This window comes from Paramormyrops kingsleyae, chromosome 5 (genome assembly GCF_048594095.1).
Source record: "Paramormyrops kingsleyae isolate MSU_618 chromosome 5, PKINGS_0.4, whole genome shotgun sequence".
Taxonomy (NCBI): Eukaryota; Metazoa; Chordata; class Actinopteri; order Osteoglossiformes; family Mormyridae; genus Paramormyrops; species Paramormyrops kingsleyae.
In genome coordinates this window covers 13,644,470-13,668,308 of record NC_132801.1, presented here as the reverse complement: position 1 = coordinate 13,668,308, position 23,839 = coordinate 13,644,470, and the positions used below count along the sequence as shown (strand labels likewise).

General features: G+C 41.7%; 1 protein-coding gene across 1 annotated transcript in view; it reads right to left on the bottom strand.

Moving 5' to 3' along the window:
- Positions 1-775: 775 nt before the first annotated feature.
- grin2cb (glutamate receptor, ionotropic, N-methyl D-aspartate 2Cb) overlaps positions 776-23,839 on the bottom strand; it is a 59,830-nt gene continuing 36,766 nt past the window's right edge. The window contains exons 5-13 of the mRNA XM_023819502.1: positions 21,358-21,569; positions 14,870-15,038; positions 12,071-12,224; positions 11,302-11,427; positions 7,757-7,986; positions 6,061-6,221; positions 5,610-5,797; positions 3,979-4,211; positions 776-3,096 (exon numbers count right to left, since the gene is read on the bottom strand). Of these exons, the coding sequence (XP_023675270.1) occupies positions 1,519-3,096; positions 3,979-4,211; positions 5,610-5,797; positions 6,061-6,221; positions 7,757-7,986; positions 11,302-11,427; positions 12,071-12,224; positions 14,870-15,038; positions 21,358-21,569 (3,051 nt within the window). The 3' untranslated portion in view covers positions 776-1,518. The remainder of the gene's footprint in view (positions 3,097-3,978; positions 4,212-5,609; positions 5,798-6,060; positions 6,222-7,756; positions 7,987-11,301; positions 11,428-12,070; positions 12,225-14,869; positions 15,039-21,357; positions 21,570-23,839) is intronic.

Sequence of the window (23,839 nt, the reverse complement as noted above, 5' to 3'; positions counted from 1 at the left end):
CACACACACAGAGTGGGGGGGTGGGAGATTTAAACCCCCAACCCTGAGTGTCAAACTAAACCTTGATAGGCACATTGCTGCTGGTGTCACAGCTGAAAACAGGCAGTTTAAGCAAGGCTTGTTGTCCTTGCCTCCCAAGTATTTACGTGTGCAATGGTTACGGGACATGAAACTTGCAGGGACTACTGAGGTTATATGATCCGCAGTTGGAGATGGAGGTGTGTATTACTCAGCAATTTAACTAGCCTCGGTTTTCTCGACAAGCGTCTTAACTCATGAATAGCTCACGTAAGAAAACTGGAAAAAGGACTCGGTGACAATAACACAAGAGACAATATGAAGTGGACTTGTAAACATTTTCCTTAGCCCTGTGCCAAATTTCAACATTATACCTTAATCCGGATAGTTAAAATTTTATTTTCATAAATGTAACAAATGCAGCAGTGATTCAAAGCCCTTATATCATTACTCTAACTAAACTATTATTACTAATACTTTATATTGATAATACTGCTACTACAAGAATACAATATGGAATAGCATAAAACTTTGAAATATATGTTGCAGGAGGCAATAATTTTAGATAAGCAGTATAAAATTTCAAATCAGTCATTTATATGTTTAAATAATAATATTCTACTTTTTTTGTATTTTGGGTCATTCACAACATTATTTGTATGTCTCCTCAAAAAATGTTCAAGAAATATACACCCCCCCCCCCCCCCCTTCATGGCAAATTGTGCTTTACTAACCCACATAAGGGGGAGAAAAATGTTTGAAGTCTCTCCTGAGCCTTTTCTCAGTCACCCAAGAAAAAGACAAAACAGCGAGAGAGCAATGAGGGACCTCCGGAATACCTTAGTAATTTATTAGTGGATGGAAGAGCCTCTGTAATACAGATGTGATACTAATCATTTTAAAACCCTGTCGCAAGGAGCTGCTGTTAAAGCAGAAGCTGCAGCTAACAATGTCTCCTTGCCCTGTGCTTACAAAGTTCACGGCAGATATTTCTGGAATGTGATTTTTAAAAATTATTTTTGCCAGTTCATGTCTGAATATGTGAAAAAGAAATACTGACTATGTTTTTCTTTTTCAAATGAAACCAAAAGTTTCTTTCTTACATTTTGACTAGGAGCCCTCCACGAAGCCATGGTGCTTTATAGATAATTGTTGCAATATACCTCATGTAATGGTTCCACTCAACAGAAAGACACCATTAATGGATAAATAACAATCGATCAATCAAATAAGCTGAGAACTATTCAACACAGGTTTTTTTTTCTCTTAAAGTCAAGTTGACATGTTCCAGCTTTGACTACATGACAGTGTCGTCTTCTTCCCTGCAGCCGAGACATTATTGCGGAAAGTAAACAATTTGAAGTCCTCTGTCGCTTGTACTTTTTATTTGTTTTTTTGCTTGGACCAGTGGCTGAATGTCAATCAGAGTTACTTATTTCTTAAAGCAGCCAAATGAAAACAGTGTTAACACCTTTTCCTGGCAAGGAAAAGGAGCAATGCTCAAACCTCTGATTCCAGGCTAGACACCCTGCTCCAGGGTTTTGGCACACGAGGATTGGCACCTCTGCCCGTGACTACAACGTGCCTCCTGTCTCTGCTGTGAGGTGCGATCAGTGCGGGGTCCTCCCGACCCCTCCCGGCGTCCCTGTACACTTTGTACACATTGTCCTGATACGCTATCTGCCCAGGTACCAGGGAGGTATCTTCAGGGCAGTGACCCATGCAAGGGAAGAGGTTGCACATCTCCATGGAGTGTTCACAGGTCGGGGCTGTTCCCTGCGCAAGGGGCCCCATATAGACTGGCATGTCTCCATATGAGTCCAGGTAGGTGGAATAGTGTCTGTGCAGTAAGGTGGAAGATCTCCGCAGAGCGGCTGCATTTTGGAGAATGGCCTCCCGATAAGATGGCAAGCGAGTGGACTGAGAGTGTTTCAGCCTCTGCCTCTTAAATGGGTGACTGTGGGCTGGATGGAGGTAGGCGTGCTCAATTGGCACTGGGTAGCACAAGCCTTTCCCCATAGAGTTATAGTACCTTGCAGGTTTGCCTGCCACCCTTCGGGGAAAGAGGTCTGGCACGTTTATGCAAGTAGAGATGGGGGTGGCGGGCATCTCATCCAGCTGGTGAGCTCTGTCACTTCCCCAGGTGGCCTTGAGAAAAGACGGCCTGCGATTGACGCTCCGCCGCCCCAGTAGAGGTACATCATCCTGTTCGTGCTCCGTGTACGACTTAACGCAGGATTTGCAGCTGCCGCTGGTTCGTGGAAATTGACTGTTCACACAGGCTAAGGCAGCAGGAACATGGCTGTCCATGAGGTGGTTCGCTCTCAGCTCTACAAGGCTCGCAGAACGCTCCTCGTAATCCTGCTTCCTCCTCGGCCTCGAAGACTCATCCAGGTAGCTGTGGGACCTCTTCTTGCGTCTTAGGCCGTCGGCGGGAGCCTTATGGATCACGGGCTCCCGGTGCTGCGCATAGACATCTGGCACCTGAAACTCTCTGTATGGGACAAATGAGGATCCGCGATGTTGGGGATCCACAGCCAGCCCACTGCTTTGGTGGTGATTCAGCACAGGAGGAAGGGCATCCTTCATGATAACCCCAGGACTACTCAGGCTGGATACGGGCAGCATCCTGTCATAGAGGCGGCTACCCTGAATAGGAAAGGTATAGTGCACAGGATGTGCCTGCGCCAGCACCCTCGGTCTCTCTAGCAATGTCTGGCTGGTGTTTTCACCATAATGCATGGGGAATGTGGGAGTCAAAGGGCATTGTGGGAAAGAGGCGTGGTTTTCAGTGATGCTGGAGACATAAGGAAAGCGATTCGTCAGCATTTCTGTATGGGCCACCTGTGGGAGTCTGCCCTGGAGGCCACCCTTGATGTCACCGTGTCGGCTCCAGTTCTCTATGGTCTTAGTGGCGTTTTCTAGGGAATTCTCCACTTTGGTCGAGGAGACTATATCCTTAGCAGTCTGAAGCATCTTTAACATGTTGGCTTGGGCATAGTTGGTGGTGATGTCAGGGTTTGGGATGCTGGCAGACCGATCTGGATCCTCGACTCCACTGAAGCAACTGTAAATGCCCTGAAAACAAACAAGGAGAAAGAGTGGACCATCGAGCTTGTGGCCATTTTTTGCTTTTATTCTACATTATGATATATTAGTCTGAATGTAAGGTTATGATCTATGTAACTATTTACCATCATTATTTTCCCCTGTTGATTATAAGACAATTCTCACATGCTTAACTGCACTGTGCTGATAAATTAGGATAAGAATACCATTATAACAATATTCACAATTATACAGTAAACTGGTAAATTTGGCCTTCTGTCTTCCTCAATTGTTAATCACCCATTCTTTTGCTACTAATCTAATGAACCCAGAGGTGATTTAATCATGGATCATAGTGGATGGTAATTTGCCTAAAATTTCATGCTTTCCATTCTTTAAAACTTAGTGCTACAAGCGGGCTGTCCGGCCCTTCATCGAGCCATCATTCTAGCTGCCCTGTTTTACTTGTAACTTGTGTTGTCTAATTTGTGATGATGTCATCACATTCTTCCATTGTGGTCTATGCTTTATCAATACAGTGTCTTCCTAGAAAGTATACTGAAAGTAAACAGTGCATTATACCTGCATTTATGTGCACCACACACTGTAAACTCAAAAACCTCAATGCACGCCATCACGTATTACCAACTCAAGTAAAGAAAATTAATTACAAAATGTTACAAAGAAACAGACTTTATAAAAGAAACATTTTCAAACATTTACAGGTTATTGTAGAATGATTTATAATGCGTGCATGCAGCTCATTATAAGGATGAGGATGAGAAATGTAAGAATTATCAGCAGAAACTGTGTTAGCCCATATCAAGTGAGAAGTGATGCACAGAGATGTTCATGAACGTGCTGCCCCATCTGCGCTTAGAGAGGGAGAGATGAGAGGCACTGGCAGCGTACCCTGCTGATGGCCAGCAGGAAGTCCAGCCGGTCTGACTTGCACACGGAGTGGCGCAACTTCCAGTATAGCAGGTGTTCCCAGGCAAATACCAGCAGGCTGAGGCCCATGGCCACCAGCAGCATGTAGAAGACCCCCGCCATGTTGTCGATGTCCAGCTTGGAGCTCATCACCTCGTTTTTCTCGTTCTGACAGATCCCCGACAGCCACACCGTCTGTAGCCTCTCGGTGTCACCTGCAGAAGACAAACTACAGGTGAGAAACAGGAGGTTCATTGTGTGGCAACTGGTTATTAAACGTGCCACTTGTTGTCGGCACTGAGCCGTAACTGGTTGGACGAACTGCCCGCCGCCATTCTTTGTTTGTGCTGATTTGCACCTGTCCGCTATAGAGAGGGCCGGGACCGTTTTCTTTGATAAGTGATTTTATAATGCCACATCACTGTGTTATTTCATACTGAATTGAACTTCATGCAGCTCCCAATCACTTACCCTAGACAGGGTTCCAGGGAAGTTTTTGGATTTAGTCTGTGCTTACAGGTTTGTTACTGCTGCACTCTTCTCACCATTTTTGAAAAAGAAGCAATTTTTTTTTCTATTAATAAGGAACAAAACGTTATTCTGTAGAATAATTGCTAGTAATAAAATAATATATTAATTCTGTACACAGCTCACTGAGCATACATGACTGTATATGATGAGTTCTCTTTTGTTATGGCAATAATTTGATTGGTCCCTTGAACCATGCAGCTGCTTCTTCATTTTATCAGGCTAAACCTCTTGCCCTGTAAGTTGCACTGGTTTTTGCTAATAAGGCTTCATTTTAGTGCTATATAATTTTTTCTTCCCTATGCTATTGTACCCCTTAGGGTTTCGTGACTTTATGTTGTTAGTATTTGTCTAATTTTGTGCATACTCCCACCCTTACTCACCTTCAGCAAATCACGGGGCGTGACTTGACCGTATCTAAATCATCTGAAGGGACCGATGGAGAAGGGGGGTGGAGTTAAAATTTTGGGAGGGAAACAGAGGACAAGAAAGGAGTGTACTCTGGGAGAAAATGCAGAAGCTAAGGTAGTTGACTAGGCCTCTTACAGTAGTTAGCTAGTTTTAGTTTTTCTGTTAATTTATGTTGTAAATCTATGTTGCATGTACTGTAGCACCTTGGTCCTGGAGGAACGTTGTTTCGTTTCACTGTGTACTACCTGTATATGGTTGAAGTGACAATAAAGCCTACTTGACTTGACTTGACTTGAGTTGGTGGTTTATAATACCCTGGTGGTTTATTGACCCTGTTTTGCTTTTTTCTAATAAATACTATTTTGTCCTTACAAGACGTCCAATGAAAAATGCCTTTTGGTTATGATAACTGTGCTCTTCCTCTACTGATTTAATCAATGGCTGTCAAAAAACCTAGAAGCATGTAACTGACATATTGCGAAGACCGTAAGCAAGACACTGAAACTGGAACACAACTGCTGTGAGATCTATAAGACTGTCCAAGTCAGGACACCTCAAGAGTTTGCGCAACATTTGTAACTCCTGAAGAGCTGCGAGCGTATTTAGAAGATCTCAGCATGTAGAGAACAAGGAATTAATTGTCAGATAACTATGGTACCCTGGTGCTGCTTTACCATCTCCTAGGAACTGGAGTAAGGCCAGGTCAATAGGGCGCTTCCAGCGGGAGTCCTTCTGCAGGGCGATGCCATAGCCTGTCGTCGCAAACACCTTTCCACTGCCAATGGTCACCAGCTTGCAGCCCTCATCTTTGCCAGCCATGTAGTTTAACACTGCTGCGTCATAGATGAAGGCATCTAGCTTGCTGCCAGAATATGAAATATGACAGGCAATCAGTGAAAGACAGAAAAGCTAACATTTTTAGTACACTTTTTATTGCCAGTATTTCCTTTCTTGTCATTCTGATAATCAAAGCAAAAAGTATGGCACACAAGCTGAAGGCTCCGAGAGAAAAGCCCATTTTCAGCATCCGCGTTTTCGTAACATGGTATTGAGAATGAAATTTACTGCTTTTTGTTTGTAAATTTAGGCTATTAGATGGATTTCTGTGTGTTGCCGAGCCCTTACCCTGATTTCAGACTGTTAAGTGCATCCTCCACTCCTCGCTGATTGTACTTGACCATGTGGGTGTGCATGTCTGGATAGTTACTACGGATGTTCCTCTCCGTGCTTCCATTGGGCACCGTGCCGAAGCGAAATGGTGGGTAATGTTCCTGGGGCTTCTGGAACTGCAGAAAAAAAAAAAGATCAGGGGATCAACTGGCTTTGAATTTATATGAACGTCAATCGAGGGAATCTGGGAATGTCACGTGGGAAGTTTACTGTGTTAGGTGTAATAACAGCACAAAACATTGAAATCTGAGTTTCTCAAATCTCACCTAAGGTTTTGATCTTTATTTACCATGAAGGATAATTTATTGGTCATATTGCTTTAACGCTTTAGAATTAATTAGGCATGCACATCAGAGCAGGAATTTCTATATAAATGCATGAAGAATTACCAGTTAATCTTGAATTCCCAGGGGTAAGGTTATGATATCCATTTTAAGCTTTCAACAAATGGCAAAACTTCATCTGTCGGTATCTGTCTGGGGCATTCGTCAGTCAGGAGGTTTGGACAGCTCTGCTTTTTGGAAAGCAGTTCTTACTAGAAAGCTTTTCTTATTGGGAAAACTATTCTTTTTCAACATTAAGACAATTTCATTTTCTACTCTCTTTGTTTCATTGTAACATATTATTCCCTGCAAAGGGTTTGTTAAGTTTTGAACAACAAACATATTCTATAATGAAGTAGGCAATAATCTCCTCTGCATTAAATACTGAATTCGATTTGCACAGATCGAGTTGTCCAAAGTGGGTATTATTCTTTGAAACACACCACTTCCATCTTCCCTCTTGACAGTTAGATTCTATTAACTGGAAGATGAAAGTAACGTTTTCAATCATTTTAATGTTTCTCAAACCCTCAATGAATCTGTGAAGAATAGGTACCACTAATTACTTTTATCCACTTTCAAATGACTTTTGTATCTTTCTGAATTATTGACTTTCATCATATTTTTTATGTTTTATGGATTTCCAAAAATATGACAAAATCATCTCCTACATTTTGCTGATAGGTAAGAGTTTAATAAAAGGTCAATTTAAGGAGCATTGAAAGTTACAGAGTAAAGAATAAATATTTCATCACAAAGGCCATTTTCATAATTTATACTAGTGGTTCCCAAACAACATAAACGAACAGTTTTGCGTCATACAAAAGTTTCACAGACTGGGGCGGGGTGTCAGTGTATCGGACCCCTAATTTAGACTGTGACCTAGCTGACCTTGTGGAATATTTTATTCAGTGCTGGCACAATACTAAACATGGTACTATCGCATGACAACACACATTCTAAGTACTGTAAAGAATAGGCAAAATATACATTGAAACATTGGAATTCACAGCATTAATTTATATCAGTGTATTTAATTATTTAGGATTCCAAACAGCCACAACACTGACCAAGTTAAGTTGTTAAACGATGGATAGATGTCAGATAATTTATAATTATGGTCATATATAAAATATGCTACAATTATTTGTTAAATTCAAATCCACTTAGTTTGATTCATAACAAAGCAAGGCAGAAATGAACAGCACAGATGAAAATACTGCACTGATAAACGGTAGGGCAGACAACATTCTGCTAAAACAATATATTTCGTAAGATCTGTATGTGGCTACTTGTCAGGCAAGTCTGCAGACATGTGCCATCCTTACCTTTTTGTCACTGAGCCCGGAGACTGTGTCAATGTACTGCTCCTGAATCATAAAAGCCGCCAGATTGGCTGTGTAGCTGGCCAGGAAGATGACAGCGAAGAAGGCCCAGACCAACACCATGATCTTGCTGGTGGTGCCTTTGGGATTCTCGATGGGCACAGAGTTGTTGAAGACAATGCCCCACAGGAGCCAGACTGATTTCCCAATCGTGAAGGTGGGACCACCTGGAGCTGATGTAGGAGAAGGGAAGAGACGTTTTTATGGGTTGGAGATGGAAAAATGAGGCACTGCATTATACCACCTAGGATCTTCACCTGCATTACTTCAGCAAATTAACCATCATCCAAGCACTTGTCCTGAGCCAAGTCACTGTGGACCTGGATCATATCACAGGCAGCACAGGTTACGAGGTATTGGTATATCCTGGATGGGATTCCAGTTTAGAGCACATAGACACATTCACACACTAGAACCACTTTATGGTCAACAATCAGCCAAAATGCATGTCTGTGGACTGCAGTAGGAACCCAGAGAACCTGGAAGAAACCCATGTGACAGGAGGAGAACATGCCAAAAGAAGTAAATGAAGGCATCTTGATGGTATTAGGAGACCGTCCTGACTGAGCTAAATTTATTCACAAAGAAAACCTATAAGACTGCCTTTGTCATTATTAGTTATTTTCATAATGTTGTTCTAGGTTAACTGTTAAACCCCCACTTTCTGAAACACAGGGCTTACGCTCCCATATGACCGCATTTCGGAAAGTTCCATGAGCTGTATGTAGCTGATTCCGCTCCTTTAGTCAGGGGCAGACCTGCCCTGAGGTGAGTATAGGCAGCTGCCCGGGACCCCTACAAACTAAGGATCCCACAAAGAAAGAATTCCCAGAAGTTACATTTATGGACATAACACAGAATGATCATTTAAATTATAGCAACATGTCTATTATTTGCATTTTTAGCGACAGTTTTAAGAGTAGAAAGTTGCCCCCATCCCAGTTGTGGACTTTTCCTACTCAGACTTTACGCTACGCGGATTTCTTTTGACACAGGACTCTAGTGGTAACGGTGAACCGGCATGAACAGAAGCAGCCTACAAGGAGAAGAAAATGCTGCAAAGATACAAGACTAAAATGACATCTCCCGTGTTTCTGATGTTGTCCCATTAGAGTGGTAGACAGGCATAGGCTCTCCTAGGCTACTAGGCACCCCACGCTTTGATTAGCATATTATTGATGTTCTATCATTTTTAATTCCATCTCATTTCTCTTAAGACTCCAAAAAGTAGCTCAAATGGCGCACTTAGGGGGGCCCCTACCCATGTCAGCCTAGGGGCCCAGAGAAGTTAGTCCACTCCTGCCTTAAGTCTGTGGACTTTACGTTTACGGTTGAACATTCACTGTAATTGTAGAGCATTGTATAATTCTAAGAAATGTATTTGAATGTATTGAAATGTAAACACTCAATGCATAACATAATGCCGGGCAGCATGGTGGCTCACTTTGTGGTGTGGTTGCCTCACACCTCTGGGGTTTAAGGTTCAAATGACACCCCCACTTTATGTGTGGAGTTTGCTTGTGCTTCCCACCTTGTGAGGGCTTCCTCACTCAGTGGTTTTCTGTATGCATGCCCCCCATGACGGTTTGGCATCCCTTTCAAAATTGCCTTATGCCCTGTGCATCCTTGGATAAGTTCCAGGTTATTGAAAGCTGGATGGATGACTGAATGAAAGCAGAATGAGGCTTGTATAGATAAGCCAATCAACTAAAATTGTTCTGAACAATTAGTGTAGTACCCAGTTTTAAGATATGCCTGTGGGGTGTTCTACGAAGCAGGATTTCTCAATTAGCTGGATAACTTAAGCCAAATGTCAAAACTGTTCAATAGGAAGAGAGGTAAGAGACATTCCTGTTGAACAATCCTTACAATAAATCCTGCTTCGTAGAATACCACCTGTTGGGTGTTCCACAAAACAAAATTTTACAGTTAGCTGAATAATGTAAGTAAGAAGTTAAGACCGTCCAATAGGAACGCTCCTTACCTATGCTCATATTGGACTATCATGTTTTGAGGCTTAATTTATCCAGCTAACTGAAAAATCTTGCTTGGTGGAATATCCCTTGCTCTCTACATAAGTGGGTCATCAGTTTTTATCAGATGCAACCCCTTGTACCTGGATTTTTTTCATAGGTACCGGTACCCTGCTAAGGGTTCAACAACAGGGGTTCTACGAAGATTTAAACCAGTACCATATGCTATCTCATTGAAGTATTATCTGTGTATTGTCTTAAACTTTCTGTCTTTCAGTTCAGGTCAGTTCAGTTCAGCAGTTACAAGTAGTAGCTGTAAATTTTAACTGGTACAGTTTAATATACTTGTGTTAATTAAAAAAAAAAAAAGGCCAGTATAATAGATGTACCATGACAATCTGAGTCAAGGTGAAAATAAGGAAAGAAAATATTTATGAAACATAAAAATTGAACCTGAAAATATTTATAGCCATGTAGAATTAAATACATCCAAGCCAATCAGACCCTCTCAAGAAATATGATATTGATATTAAATGGATGTATTTATTGATTCCGCCGCTTTAATCAGTCAGAGCAAAAAAGGGCAGCCCTCCCCATCATCCATTCATCCATCCATCCATAGTTATTGATAGATATTTTTTGGAGGAAAACTGTGTTTATGGCCGTACATTAGTGAAAGTAATGTGTAATAATAATTACCGCCTCAAAAACTCAAAAGCCAGTTTGTCTGTTACTACAGTAAAATCACATTATAACGGACTTCAAGGGGCCTGGCAAAACAGTCCATTATATCCAAAGTCCGTTATATCCAGAGTTGCTGTATGCCCAGAACACAACTACAGGACACCATTTACTCATGCCACACCCCAGCAGACACACTTGTGGTATAGATTATTATATTGTACATGTAGTAATCCAACTTTACCTGACCAGATGCCTGACTATTAATAATCCTGACTACGTACGTATCTGCGCTGGATATCACCGGCACGCCACGCGCCTTGCAGGCGGAGCCTGTAGGTCTGTTATAGCCGAACAAAACTACAGCTAAAAGCGGCCCTGGGGACCAAATTGTCTGTCCGTTATAAGTGAAATTCTACTACATGCTAGTTAGTCCACTATATCAGATGCTTTTTTTCTCCATGTTCTTAAAGGTGCACGGCCGGGACCAGCGGACTTCGTCCGTTATAGACGATATTCCGTTATAAGCGAGTCCACTATAATGGAATTTTACTGCACATAGAAATAAATATAGAAAATGAAATACAAAACAAGTCTCCACAGTGCCAGCATTTTTAAATTTTGGCCTATTATGGGTGGGGACAAAAAAACAAAGTGATCAATCAAAGTCAAACTGGTGAAATGACAAGTGCTAATTAAAATCTGGGAAATGACCTTTTATATCAGAGCAGCTCCATTTATAACCTAGCTGCTTAGCCATGGCGATATACAGTACCTGCTCTTTTTTTCCCTTAAAAAACCCAAATTCAGACAAACGGACAAACCAGAACTCACCCTTGGCGCTGACTAAGCTGCGGTTGTATCCGACGGGACTGAAATATTCAAAGACGAACACAGTGACGGCCACGACGGTCAGGCACATGACGAACATCATGACCCACACCGCTGGGCTGTACGGCTCTGAGGGAGACAGAAACACAACCATGAGAGAAAGTGAGAGCTCCCTTATAACCATGATTATTCGACAGTATTAGTCAGAATTTTGGACACACCCATAGAACTAGAAGTACTATATATACTATATATATTACTATACTAATAATTATAAAGATGTCAAACCTATAAAATAACATATATGTAATCATGCACTGACCAAAAAAGTATTAAATAAAAAAATAATTAATTTATTGGGGGTGGCAGGCAGCTCTGTGGGTTGGGACTCAGAAGGTTGCAGGTTCAAATCCCTGGGTCAGCAGAGTGATGCCACCATTGGGCCCCTGAGCAAGGCCCCTAAACCCAATCGCTCCAGGGACTGGCTGCCCCTACTGTCTCCTCTATGCCAGTTTCATCAGGTGGCCTCCTGAGATGCTTTTCCAGATGTCCCGAATCAGGTCCCGCATACATGCTCAACACTCATTGGTGGCTTTTCCTTCACTCTCTTTAAGTCAGGTGATCAGGTCATGTAATATGACACTATCACTGTCTTCTGTAAGCAGTTTGGCACGTCCAAACTTTTGACTGGTACTGTATTTATTTGTGTATGCGCAGTAGACTTACTCAGAAACAGCAAAGTTGGCATCTCAGAAGTACTGCGATTACTCACCAAGAAAGGCCGAAGGGGACACGGTCCCGTTGCTCCTAGCCACCATTACGCTGATCCCTGTTTCCACGAACGGCACAGAGAAGTCAATAATTTCTGACCGCTCCTCGTTAATGGTGAGGGACCCAATGGCCATGTCTGCACGCTTATAAAAAACCTGCAGGGGGAGCAAGAGGGGCTGAACAGAAGTGGCACATATAGCTGCTATTTAACCCGCCACATCCTATGGCAATCAATGTACACGGTCTGCCGCCCAGTCCCTCTCTTTCTGTCAATAAAATGACAGAACATCTGGCCACCCCCCCCCCAACCCCCCCGACAAAAACTGCCATCATTCTTTCATTTCAACCAGGACAATGAGACACAATTTATGAAGTGCTGAAATCTGACAACCCCATCACCCGCAAAAAAATAACTTTGCGGTTGCTGAGCAGATTAAAGAGAATCACACTAGTACTGCTGTTCCTTTATTATAATCCTGTATTACTGTATAAGGTCATTTATCAAGGGCTGAGCATCATTTAGATTCTGGGAGATTTCTTGTTGATGTCATTCTACATCTCCTTAAGCACTTATGAATCTTAATACCTTCTTAAGCCATATTCAAAAATGCTTAAAAACCATACAAAACAGACAAATAATGCTTGTTTCCTCTTGCAGTGTACAGTGTGGGCTTCCAGGTTTTGTAGTGCTTGATTCTTTACCAGAACCAGGTTAACTGGATGTGCCCGTGACCACCAGTATATTTTTCAGCCCCACTCACTAGTTCTAACAGAATCTAATTCTATTTTGAACAATGTTTTCTTCCTACATGTTATAATAGGTAAAAAAATTTGCATACAACATTCCAGCCCCATGTACAACTCAGATTGGAATTACATTCATAATTATGCAAATTATTTCTTATTTATCAAGCCCGGTGTTCTAATAATATAATGAAGACATCAGAGCTGGACTAAATCACTAATGACCTGGATTCAAACTTGGACTCAACACTAGTGACCTGGATTCAGAAATGAACCTGAGCACTGTGGTCTAGGATTCAGACCTGAACATGAACAATGAACCTGAGCACTGGGGGCGAGGATTTAGGCCTGAACATGGACAATGAACCTGAGCACTGGGGGCGAGGATTCAGGCCTGAACATGAACAATGAACCTGAGCACTGGGGGCGAGGATTTAGGCCTGAACATGAACAATGAACCTGAGCACGGGTGGTAGGCGGCCTTATGGATGCTAAACATGCAACTGAATCTCACTACAACTGCTAAGCACATGAAATCTTTTTTTTTTTTGCTAGCATACTGTATATAAATAATATACTGTACATATAATCATTTATGCTCTTTCACTAGTCTGAAAATATTTCATTATTTTAGTTAAATGAACTGAGAGATAGGATCAAATTTTCTGTAGCTATTGGTTCAGTGCATTTTCATTTTTGTTTATATAATGACAATCCTGGAAAACCGAGTGAAAACATGAGATAATTAATTTGCGTGTAGATATTCATTGGAGGTAGATAAGCAATTCCAGGCCTTGTATACTAGAAGCGTGACCTATGAAATGGACTTACGTATTTGTTTTCCAGAATGAACCCAGATTAGTCTATGTTTTAAACCCATATTTCCATTTCATCCTAATTATGAAATTGTATTTTATTGATTCATACAGCTTTTGCTCAATATTAATTTCCCACTGTGAAAACAAAGGTATTTTTAGAGAATGGTTCACTGCATGAGCGCAATCTCGTGGTGGAATGATGAACAGGTGATGACTTAAACTGATTAAGCCGCTGGGAGCTAAAAGACGAGACGTAAAGAGAAGATTAAGGCGACTGATACGCAGTGGGAGACAAACGAGATAAACTCTCTCAATCTGTGTTTTAAACGATTTCCCTTTGTGATTATTAATTAATTACGCATTAGTAATTAAGCATCACCTACAAGCCTGTCTTTCAGCTAACTGCTAACAGCCTTCTCGGTAATTTGCTGGTAGGCTGTGAGTGGAGCACCAGTGGGAGATTTAGGTCACTCTACCTGCTCTAGCACTTCATCAAGCAAACCTGATGCTTTGTCTGCTGTAACTGACCCCTTGCATTTGCAGAGGATTATGGGAAGTGATGGTCCTGCCTTGACACTCTTGGAAAACTAACGTGACTACAGTAAAACCCATGTAGTCATCGTCAAATATTATTTCGCGGGACATTTGCTTTTTACTACAATCTACAGGCTTGTTCAGAATACTCAGGTCAATAAATGACTATTTATAATGTTTTTATTTTGCATTGTTTATGGACAGTGAACACACAGCTTGTTCATTGATTATGCCTGCCCTTAAATTGTGCTTTGCACCTCTCTGACAATCTGTTTTCCTTCAGTTTACTTGCATAACCAGCCCTTGGAATACTGACCAAAAAAAAAGAGACTTTGTGAAACTTCAGCAGGGTTAACAGGTGCTTTCGATCACCAGCTGCTTTTTTTCAGCGTTTTTAATTGGTTCCCATTCAGTTAAATCAGGCAGTGATTGACAGAGCACAGTAATTCCCCTCACCAGCTCATTTCTCCCAGCATGACTAGGTTGTATTCATTCTATAAAAAGACTGCATGTCTAGACAAAACTCAATGACTTATCCAGTGGTAACTCCACCAAGATATAAATGTTATCCCTTGTAAAATCTGAACAGTAAAATCTACATTTAGGTCATGGCCTGAGTAACTGGTTTTTAAAGTTGTTACGTGACTTGCATACAGTAAATAGTATTAAGAGGACTTGGGAAAGGTGCAGAGGGCATTTGTTACCTCTCCAATCATTCCGTTCCAAATCCCACGGACCAGCTTTCCGTGCTTTCCGTTGGTGACCAGGTACAGGTCATAGGAGAACTTAATGGTGCGGGAGAGTTTCTTCAGGATGTCTATACAGAAGCCCTTACAGCAGAGTTTAGTGTATGGTTCCGTGTGACCTGCAATCCTGTGACAAAAAAACAGGAAGTACAACTAAAACAGTGACTCTTCTAACACATATCTCTTAAAATATCCCCATCGTACATATTTTCTACAGTTTTCCATACTTATTTTTATTTTCACCATGCCAATGTTTTAAAGCATACATTTTCTTCCATGCATTCTGGCAGATGGATGTGCAGGATAGTATGAATTCTGGACAGGTGCTGAGGTACGGCCATTTGCAGGCATCATCTCTCCTGACCTTCAGACATTTGGATCGTGGGAGGAATCCCTGAACCACGAGAATGCCCACAATGTACAGATTTCTATATGAAAATATTTGTATCACAAAGATCCATCTTCCAGCCACTAATCCCAAACAGGGTTGCATGGGGGCCAGTAGCTGATCCCTGGTAGCACAAAGCACAAGGCAGGGGTATACCCTGGATGGGGCATCAATCATAGGGCACCCATACACTCACGCATACATACTATGTGCAACTGAGAGACTCCCTGTAGCCTAAATACAGGTCTTTGATCTGCAGGAGGAAACCCATACAAAACGAGGAGACATTCATGCTACACAGAGGGAAAAATACTCTGGAGGGGTGAGACAACTGTGTGAGACACTGAACCACTTTGTTGTCCTATGGAAATATGTACTTCCATCCATCCATCCATCCATCCATCCTATCACTGAACCAGATCTGGGTCACAAGGGGCCCTGGAGCCTATCCCAGGCTGCACAGGGCTGTGGTTCACTCTGGATGGGACCATTCCATCACAAGGTACACACACTGCAGTATGTAATTTCTCATGTTGTCAATGTCTTCCCATGATGTTTAACTTGGTTCCAGTCGCCAGCAAATCACATAAAACGGTGTTTACGTCAACAACAGAAACCTGCTGTAAAAGATGTTTTCTAGCTGCACAATGACGTGAAATTAAATCAGAGCCATATTAGAAGCAAATAGTATTATCATGGTGTTTCTTATGCATTGTTTTTAATACCTTCTATTATTAATGGTAAAAATTCAGAATATTAGTATTTTTGGTGCATTTTGTAATACTTTAATAATATTATGAAGTCATGTCACTGCACAACCTTGAACAAATCATAATGACGCATTAATCTTATCCTTACCTTGGGGTCATAAAATAAAGAATCATCATATTACATTTTTTTTCACAGACATATTGCATAAATGCATATGGGATAATAATGGCATTTCATTCCAGCCATTATCATATACACCTATTTAACATTTTTGCACCATGCAGTCATTTTTATCTTCAGTTTTAAGCAGGAAATTAGAATGTAATTATACAGTACACTGTACAGTGTGCATTATTAAAGTGAAATTGACTGTCTGCTCCACTATGACTTATTACCCACTAGTGGTATAATTAAATTCAGTATCTGATGTCTTGTGGATTCTGGGGGTATTTGTGTATCAGAGCTGAAGTTGGACAGAGCTGTTATTGTGTAGGCATTTGATCTTTCACCTCTTTGCTGTCAATGATGCTCCAGGGTACAGTATACTAGATGAAAATAGTTCATGCCTCGAATAAGCAGCGACATTAATCTCTCCTGGGATGATGCAAGCCGCAGTTATTTCGTTTATATTCCATGTGAGCAAAGAACAACCAGAGCAGAAGGTCAAGTACTCAACACAATGCTGGATGTATTCACGGGGCATAATAAATATGCAGAGCTTGCTTTAAGTTCGCTTCAGAAACGTGCCACTTTTGTGTCGTTGGTTTAGCTTTCATTTAGCCGATAGCAAAGTCAGGCAAGTAACACATGCTGTTTGTGAACCTGCTATTCCTGTTCTACCCGTAACCCTAAGTGCAGCTCGCTTAATGACCTTGAACACTATGCAACACCATCTACTTAGCTAAGTAACAGGTGCCTAACTACTTGATTGCATTTACATAAAAGTTAAGTAACTCCCTACTTCCTTAATTAGATTCTCTAAGCAGATTTTGATGACATGAAGTGTGCTGCAGTCATTCGGAGGAAGCGGTGATGCCCGGTGGGTTTACGCACGTCCCTGCTTTCTCGGCCTGGCCTAGGCAGCACGCTATCCTTGTGGTGCTAATGCTTTAACGGCGAGATGGCCGAGCAGAAAGCAAAAAGACAGGGGCCCGATGAGCGCCTGCGTACGAGCCGGTGCGCGCTGGGGCGAAACACAAAGGACAATAATAATGCATCACCCCGGCAGACCTTCTGTCTAATGAAGTGTGCTGTCAGCGTGAGGCGGGGTGAGCTAACGTGCAGCAGAGGCTGCGGCGGCGGCGGCTGCAGCGGTGCAGTGGGGCCGCAACAAAGGGAAACAAATTAACTGTTTGGAGAGATGAGTGTTTCCTGGTGAAACCAGCGGAGACGTAAAGTAAACAAGAGGGTCCCCCGTCGCCTCAGCTTACCAGCTGCTGAGTCCCAGCACAGTGGGGGGGGGCGGGGGGAGGGGGGGGGGGCGGAGTCTATGAATCGCAGCTAACTTATTTAATCAGTCAGCTAGCTTCTGTTCGCGACAGTGTGTGTGTCAGTGTGTGAATGTGAGTCTGGGAAAAACGTCGGCTCAGTAGTTTTGGAAAATATTTTTGGAGAGGAAGAAATCTGCCGTCCTTTCAACTGTCCATCGATCCGTCCATCCTTCTGTGTATCCAGTATCCATCCATGCTGGGGCAGGCTGTTGCGCAACATGCAGTACTTCATATGCAAAATTTAATCACCCCTTACAGTTAATATGTGATTATACCAATTTAGCATCACAGATCCCAGTCACTCACTTCCTGTAACTGCTGATCAGTTTCTCACAGCATTATGAAGGGATTGAGATCTTACCCTCTACACAGAATGGCTTCAACTTGCCACACTTTGCCATCATCGTTGTGAATTTTTTCAGAGGTGGAAATTTCAGGCTCAGAAGGTACAAATCCATACCATGGTTTTGTAGCAACCAACCAGTTGGGTACTCTGTAACTGTGATTCTTTAAACTCAACTTGTTGATTGAAACAAAACCTTGGTCTGGATTAGTGCTTTCTGGATCTAAACTTTGCACTTCTGGAATTTTCGGTGTAGATTCTTCTTTTTTTCAGCTTTATTCTTTCTATTAGGGTCCATATTATTGTCATACTGGCAGAATTCACGACAATAAATATGGCACCTCTTCTATGTCCGAAAACCATGACTTTCCACCACCATTATTCACTATTCGCATGAGGTTATTAGTGTGGACTATAGTATTTTGTTTACAAAGTAGGGTCCCTTTATGGCTGAAAAAAAATGTAATCATTATCTGTAGCATATTGTTACAGAATTCTTAGGCATCAAATTGGAAAACTAAATATTCAAATTCTCTACAGCGAGCATCTTGAATTAAAGCTGACATTCAGTCCACGTTTGTCAACGGTTTCTCTAATTGTGGTACCATGGACAGTGACCTCGGCAGAGATCAGAGAATCCCAGACATCCCTGGGCATTTTTTGATGTCTTTCAGGACTTCCTACTCGTGGAGAGATTCAGGCTGGACCAACACTCCTGTGAAGATTCCCCTGCAGTTTTTTGATGGCCAGTCTATGATTCCAAAAAGGCCATCCGTGATTGTAGTTAATTAAAATGCTTTACCAAGCTCCAATTTCACTTCCTAAAGGCTTGAGTATATGAGCCATGGGATTAATTAAATATTTCTGTTCTTGCTGAAACCTATTAGCAATGGGACACAGCTGCCTGAAGACAGCTGTCATTGTGCAGTTGACACATAACGGTTATCGATCAAGGTGTCTCCATGAGCCATGGCTCCTACGGTTGGTTAATGTTCTCCCATTATTTCAGTTATTCATGAGGGCTTCCCCCCCATCCATATTTTAAATATGCAGAGCAGCCGTATGCAGTTTTGTTCTTGGTTTTATGGTAGCTGCTGTTGCTCGATGTTCCCGGAAGACCAGAGAGCAGATGTGGTGACACTTCGGAATCCCATGGGAGGAAAAAAATAGCTGCCCCTCTGCTGTAATGAACTTTCATGGTCAAAGTGCGCCATCTCAACTAGGCACAACAGGGATTTAAAGAGAAGCCAGAATGTGTGCAGCGGTCAAGGACTTGCAGAAGCATCCTGTATATCGACTGTTGCTCATTTGCAACATGAAATTTGCACTTTTCTGCATGCGTTGCGGCATGCATTATAACACCGGAAAGCAAATTATTTCCCACCATAAGGACCTATAAGTCATAGCGTTCTGTTTGACCTGCTGCCCTCAGGGAGGCGCTACAGGTGCATCACAGCAAGGACAAACAGACTCAAGAACAGTTTTTTCCCAAAAGCCATAACCACCCTAAACGTACACATGCACTGACTGGACAGTAGACTACACAGTCTAACCCCCCAACCCCTGGACTTCCTTCTATCAACTGTGCAATATCCAATATCTAAATGGTATTGATAACTGTGCAGTACCTGTTTACTGTACAATATCATTGCTCTGTATTCAACATCCACTGTTCACTGCACATGATCATTATTACAGTGTAATACCTAAATAACGTGTGATAACCCACACTGCATATCACACTGTATATTCATATATTTAAAAACCCTATTTAGTTATTTATTCTTCTACATGTATATAGCGCTGCAGAACTTTTTGCACTATTTGTTTATTGTTTGTCGTGTCTATATGTTTGCACTGAAGGAGCTGCTCTTAATCTCATTATACATGTGTGACAATAAAAGGCATTCAATAAAAAAAAGAAACATTGAAAACAATGCCAGTATGACAATAAGGTAATTAAGTTTCTTTACACTTGCAATGGATTAAAAATTGTCGCTCGGTTTAGAACATCACACAAAGGCCTACAGTATCATGTGTCTCCTACTTGTTTATAGAAATTCTTATGCATTTTATATACCTGTATATAAATATTTTAAATATATAATTTTGCTTGAGAAGCATCCTTTCAAACAATGTTGCCTGCATGTATATAACCTATGAACTGGGATGAACTGCCATAGTAATATTCGTTAAAATAACTATGGCCAAGCATTAAGGTACACCAAAAATCATACATTCAAAGTAATTAAAAAAGAAAACCCTCTAATCGGATAAAATTATCTGTACAGTATGTACCATTTTCATCAGTTTAGCTTTGCACACAAGAACCTGCAATCAGATAAATTTACTTGTATCTGCTACTTTTTCTGCTTTATTTGAGTGCATTTATTGCTTTAGTTGAGTGCACATTTAGTTTTAAATCCACACTTTAGCAATGCATCTGTAATAAAATGTCCCCTGTCTGATGCCCTGGGCTTCCTGGGACAGGCTCTAGGCTGAGCACGACCTTGTACTGGATAAGCAGTAATGGAAGACAGATGGAAGGAAGCGAGGAAAGAAGGAATTCACTTCAGCACCTATGAAAAATCTCCTGTAAACGCCTAGAGATATAGTGTTAATTCTGTACAGGTTCAGAACTTACGTGCTATATGGTCAAGATCCCCTCATTTTGTTCACTAATGAATCTCATTATTAGTCAAACAATTTTATGTACTGGAACAGCCTGGCTCTCCCCATGTGGGGATAATAGATATCTTATCAGGCTAGACATAAATCTTCTTAAATGGCAATCAATGTGCGATTGGACTTAACAATGCACTATACGTGTCTCGCGTAATTGATATGCCAGCATGAGAAATGTATAGGCGTGACTGCTAGTAGACATCATGGTTTCAAATTAATTCCTAATTATTCGGTTTGTTTTATTGCAGCGGATGTGATGTACTAGCCATGTGCAATGAGCAGAAAGAGAACCATGTGACAGACATTGATTCCCTATAAGAATTTAATGCAGCTTGTGAAGAAGACAAGAAGGCAGTCTCAAGACCCCTCTTGTCTGTTTGGATAACTGACGTTAGATTTCCATCACCACTAACAGGCAGAGTAACACATCTTAGGAGACATCCAGCCGTCTTCCCTATTCTTTGTAGTGTCAAACCAATACAGCTGCTTACATAAACACAGAATATAAAGGCCTTGTATAAAGCAGCTTTACAAGGCAGGTATTTTCTCATCTGCATTAAACACAGATCAAGGTCTAACACGGATGTACAGAACAGCCTTACTGACGTGAATTTAATGAGATTAAATATCCATTTTGAATACCCCTGTGAACACTGAGTAGTTGCTATAATGACACTCGTTCACCTTCCTTGTCATTGGTCCCTTTTCCACATGGTGTCTCACAACATAACTATTCAGAAAAAAATGAGAAAATTAGATCATCCTTCCTGTCTTCCTGTAAACAAGGGAATACACGTCAAAAGGCTGCAGTCGGAGATGGCGGACTCACACTTCGGTCTTGTTGGCCTGACGGCGGCACGGCACCGTGTTGCGCACGCAGGTGCCGGTGTCGGGGTCCACGTTCTCGACGATGACGAAGGGCCGCTCTTCCAGGGTGGCCACCGTCAGGTGCCGGTTGTCAGACAAGGGCTCCTGGAAGTTTCCATAGCGTGGCCAGACGGGGTACCGCATCTGGAGAATGCCCCTCTCAAGGCTCCCTACCTTATGGCGGTAAAAGAGAAAAACAATGATGACAGGCAGCACAAAAGCCCTATTATAAGACACGCATGAAAGAGAAAATAGCTCAAGTTAAGCAACAAGAACTGCGAAGAAAGAAGGGAGAGGTTTAGAAGTAGCAATAGTAACAAAGATAATAGACCATTTCCTAATGAGGCAAGGCTACAAACTTAATAATCTGTTTCTACACTGTTTCACCTGTGGAGAGGCCGACACGAAGTGAAGCAGACTTTACACCTGAGCTCCTGTTGGACTTTGTAAAAGGAATGAGCGAGTAATTATGCTGTTAATGACAATGTTCCAAAGAGAAGGATTTGCTCCTGGCTGCTGGAAGACAAAACTTATATCTACTGCTGTGAACTCTGCAGCGCGGCGGCCTGAGTCACATCGCCCCGTAATCCGGAGCGCGTTCAGCTTCCTGTGCAGGAGAGCACAAAGGCCCTTGTGGGACTGTGTGAGAAGAGCCTTTGCAAAGGGAAGCCCAGACAGATGCTGCCCGTCAGGCCGCTGCCGCCGCTGCTGTGCTTTCAGCTGCCTTAAATTGATTCCTCTTTTATGTGGGTGAAAACTGCCTCGCAAGAGGTGATATTGAGTCGGCGAGACCACATGCAGGTAGATATTCCTGGAGATTCCTCTCTTGTAAATAGTGACAGATGGTAAATAAGACAGATAAAGCACTGCAATGTATATTTCTCTTTAGCATTGTGTCATCTTACTTGGGTTCATTTAATATCTCCTGAACTAGATCAATTTCAACTTGTTTTCTTGTACTTACTTGTAAACAGCCAAAGAGCCAACGTGAAGGTAAGAACCAAGAACCAAAGCTCCTACATCACCTCCCTCTCATCTACTGACCTCCTCATCCCAGAACAACCTTCTAGATACAGTAATATCATGCACTCTTTTGCCTGTCAAACCAAATTTCAAGTTATATAGTTGACTAGTCATGACCTTTCAAGTACCTTTCAGCTGCTATAGGCTATAGGTTGCCATTAAACCACTATTTCACATTCAAATTTCATTTGGTTAGGTAATAGTACATTTATTATCTGTTAATCTGCCAGTTAAAATTCATTTACTGCCTGGAGGTTTCTTCATCTGGAACTAGCAGTGTCTATTTCAAGTGTATTTGACCAGAAAATGCATGAATAATTGAGTGCATTTCATCACAGTTTGTTGTTAGAGATCTCGACCTGCTCCCTACATACTTAAGGTCACTGCCTTTACATACGAGATCAGGGCTACTCCCCAGCGACCATGAGGAGAGTTGTTACACTAAGGTCAGAAACCTATAACAAACCTACACTTGGCAACCTTACCACTGGAGAGCGAGCATGAGAAGCTTTGCTGTATATGAACTTCAGCTGATGTCACAGAAATTGAGGTCAAAGCGAGGGAAAGAAATAGCTCAGCATAAGAAAGAGCAGCGTAGCAATGCTAATGGTCTCACCAAGCAAGCTTGACCTATTGATTTAACTGCTAATGTTACCTTCACGCAGTACATGATAAATTGTTTTGTTGTACTTCTGTCCACAAGTCATCCCCAGTACAGATTCCACTGTAATTTTCTCACATTTCAATCTGATAAATGGCAAAAGCATTCCATTATCACATTCAGCAATTATAAATGTTTCTGATACCATGCATTATTTATGGAAAAACAATGTTTAGTTTGATTTTATTACTCATTTTACACAGAACAGGAACAAATTGCCTCATTGTACTGATAACTAAGCATTTCAGCTGCTAAAATTAAGATATGCACATTTAAATAACATACCAAACAATCTGCGAGCACAGTTTCTCAACTGAATAGTCACAGTGCTGTCAGAAGTTCTAATATTTTGATAAAATAGCAGTACTGCATTACAAAAATGGTTCTGAGCTCACTTTTGATTATTCTGTTGGGCAGAAAATACAGGAGCTCTCAACAATTGCTCTTTTTGCATTTGCCTGACAAATACACTTCCCATTACATCCATTCATCTTCTAACCAATGTTCCAGTACAAGGTCAGAGAATGAGGGCCTGGACTCTGTCCCAAGTAGCACAGGGCACAAAGTGGGCGTACACCCTGAACAGGATGACCATTCATCACAGAGTACAATTCAGAGATGCCAATTCACCCAACTGCAAGTCTTTAGACCAGTGTTTCCCAATCTGGTCCTTTGGAAACCATAGTAGTCCACATTTTTGCTCCCTGGAGCTGGGAGGGAGCAAAAATGTGGACTGTCTGGCAGGGAGCTTGGAGGGAGC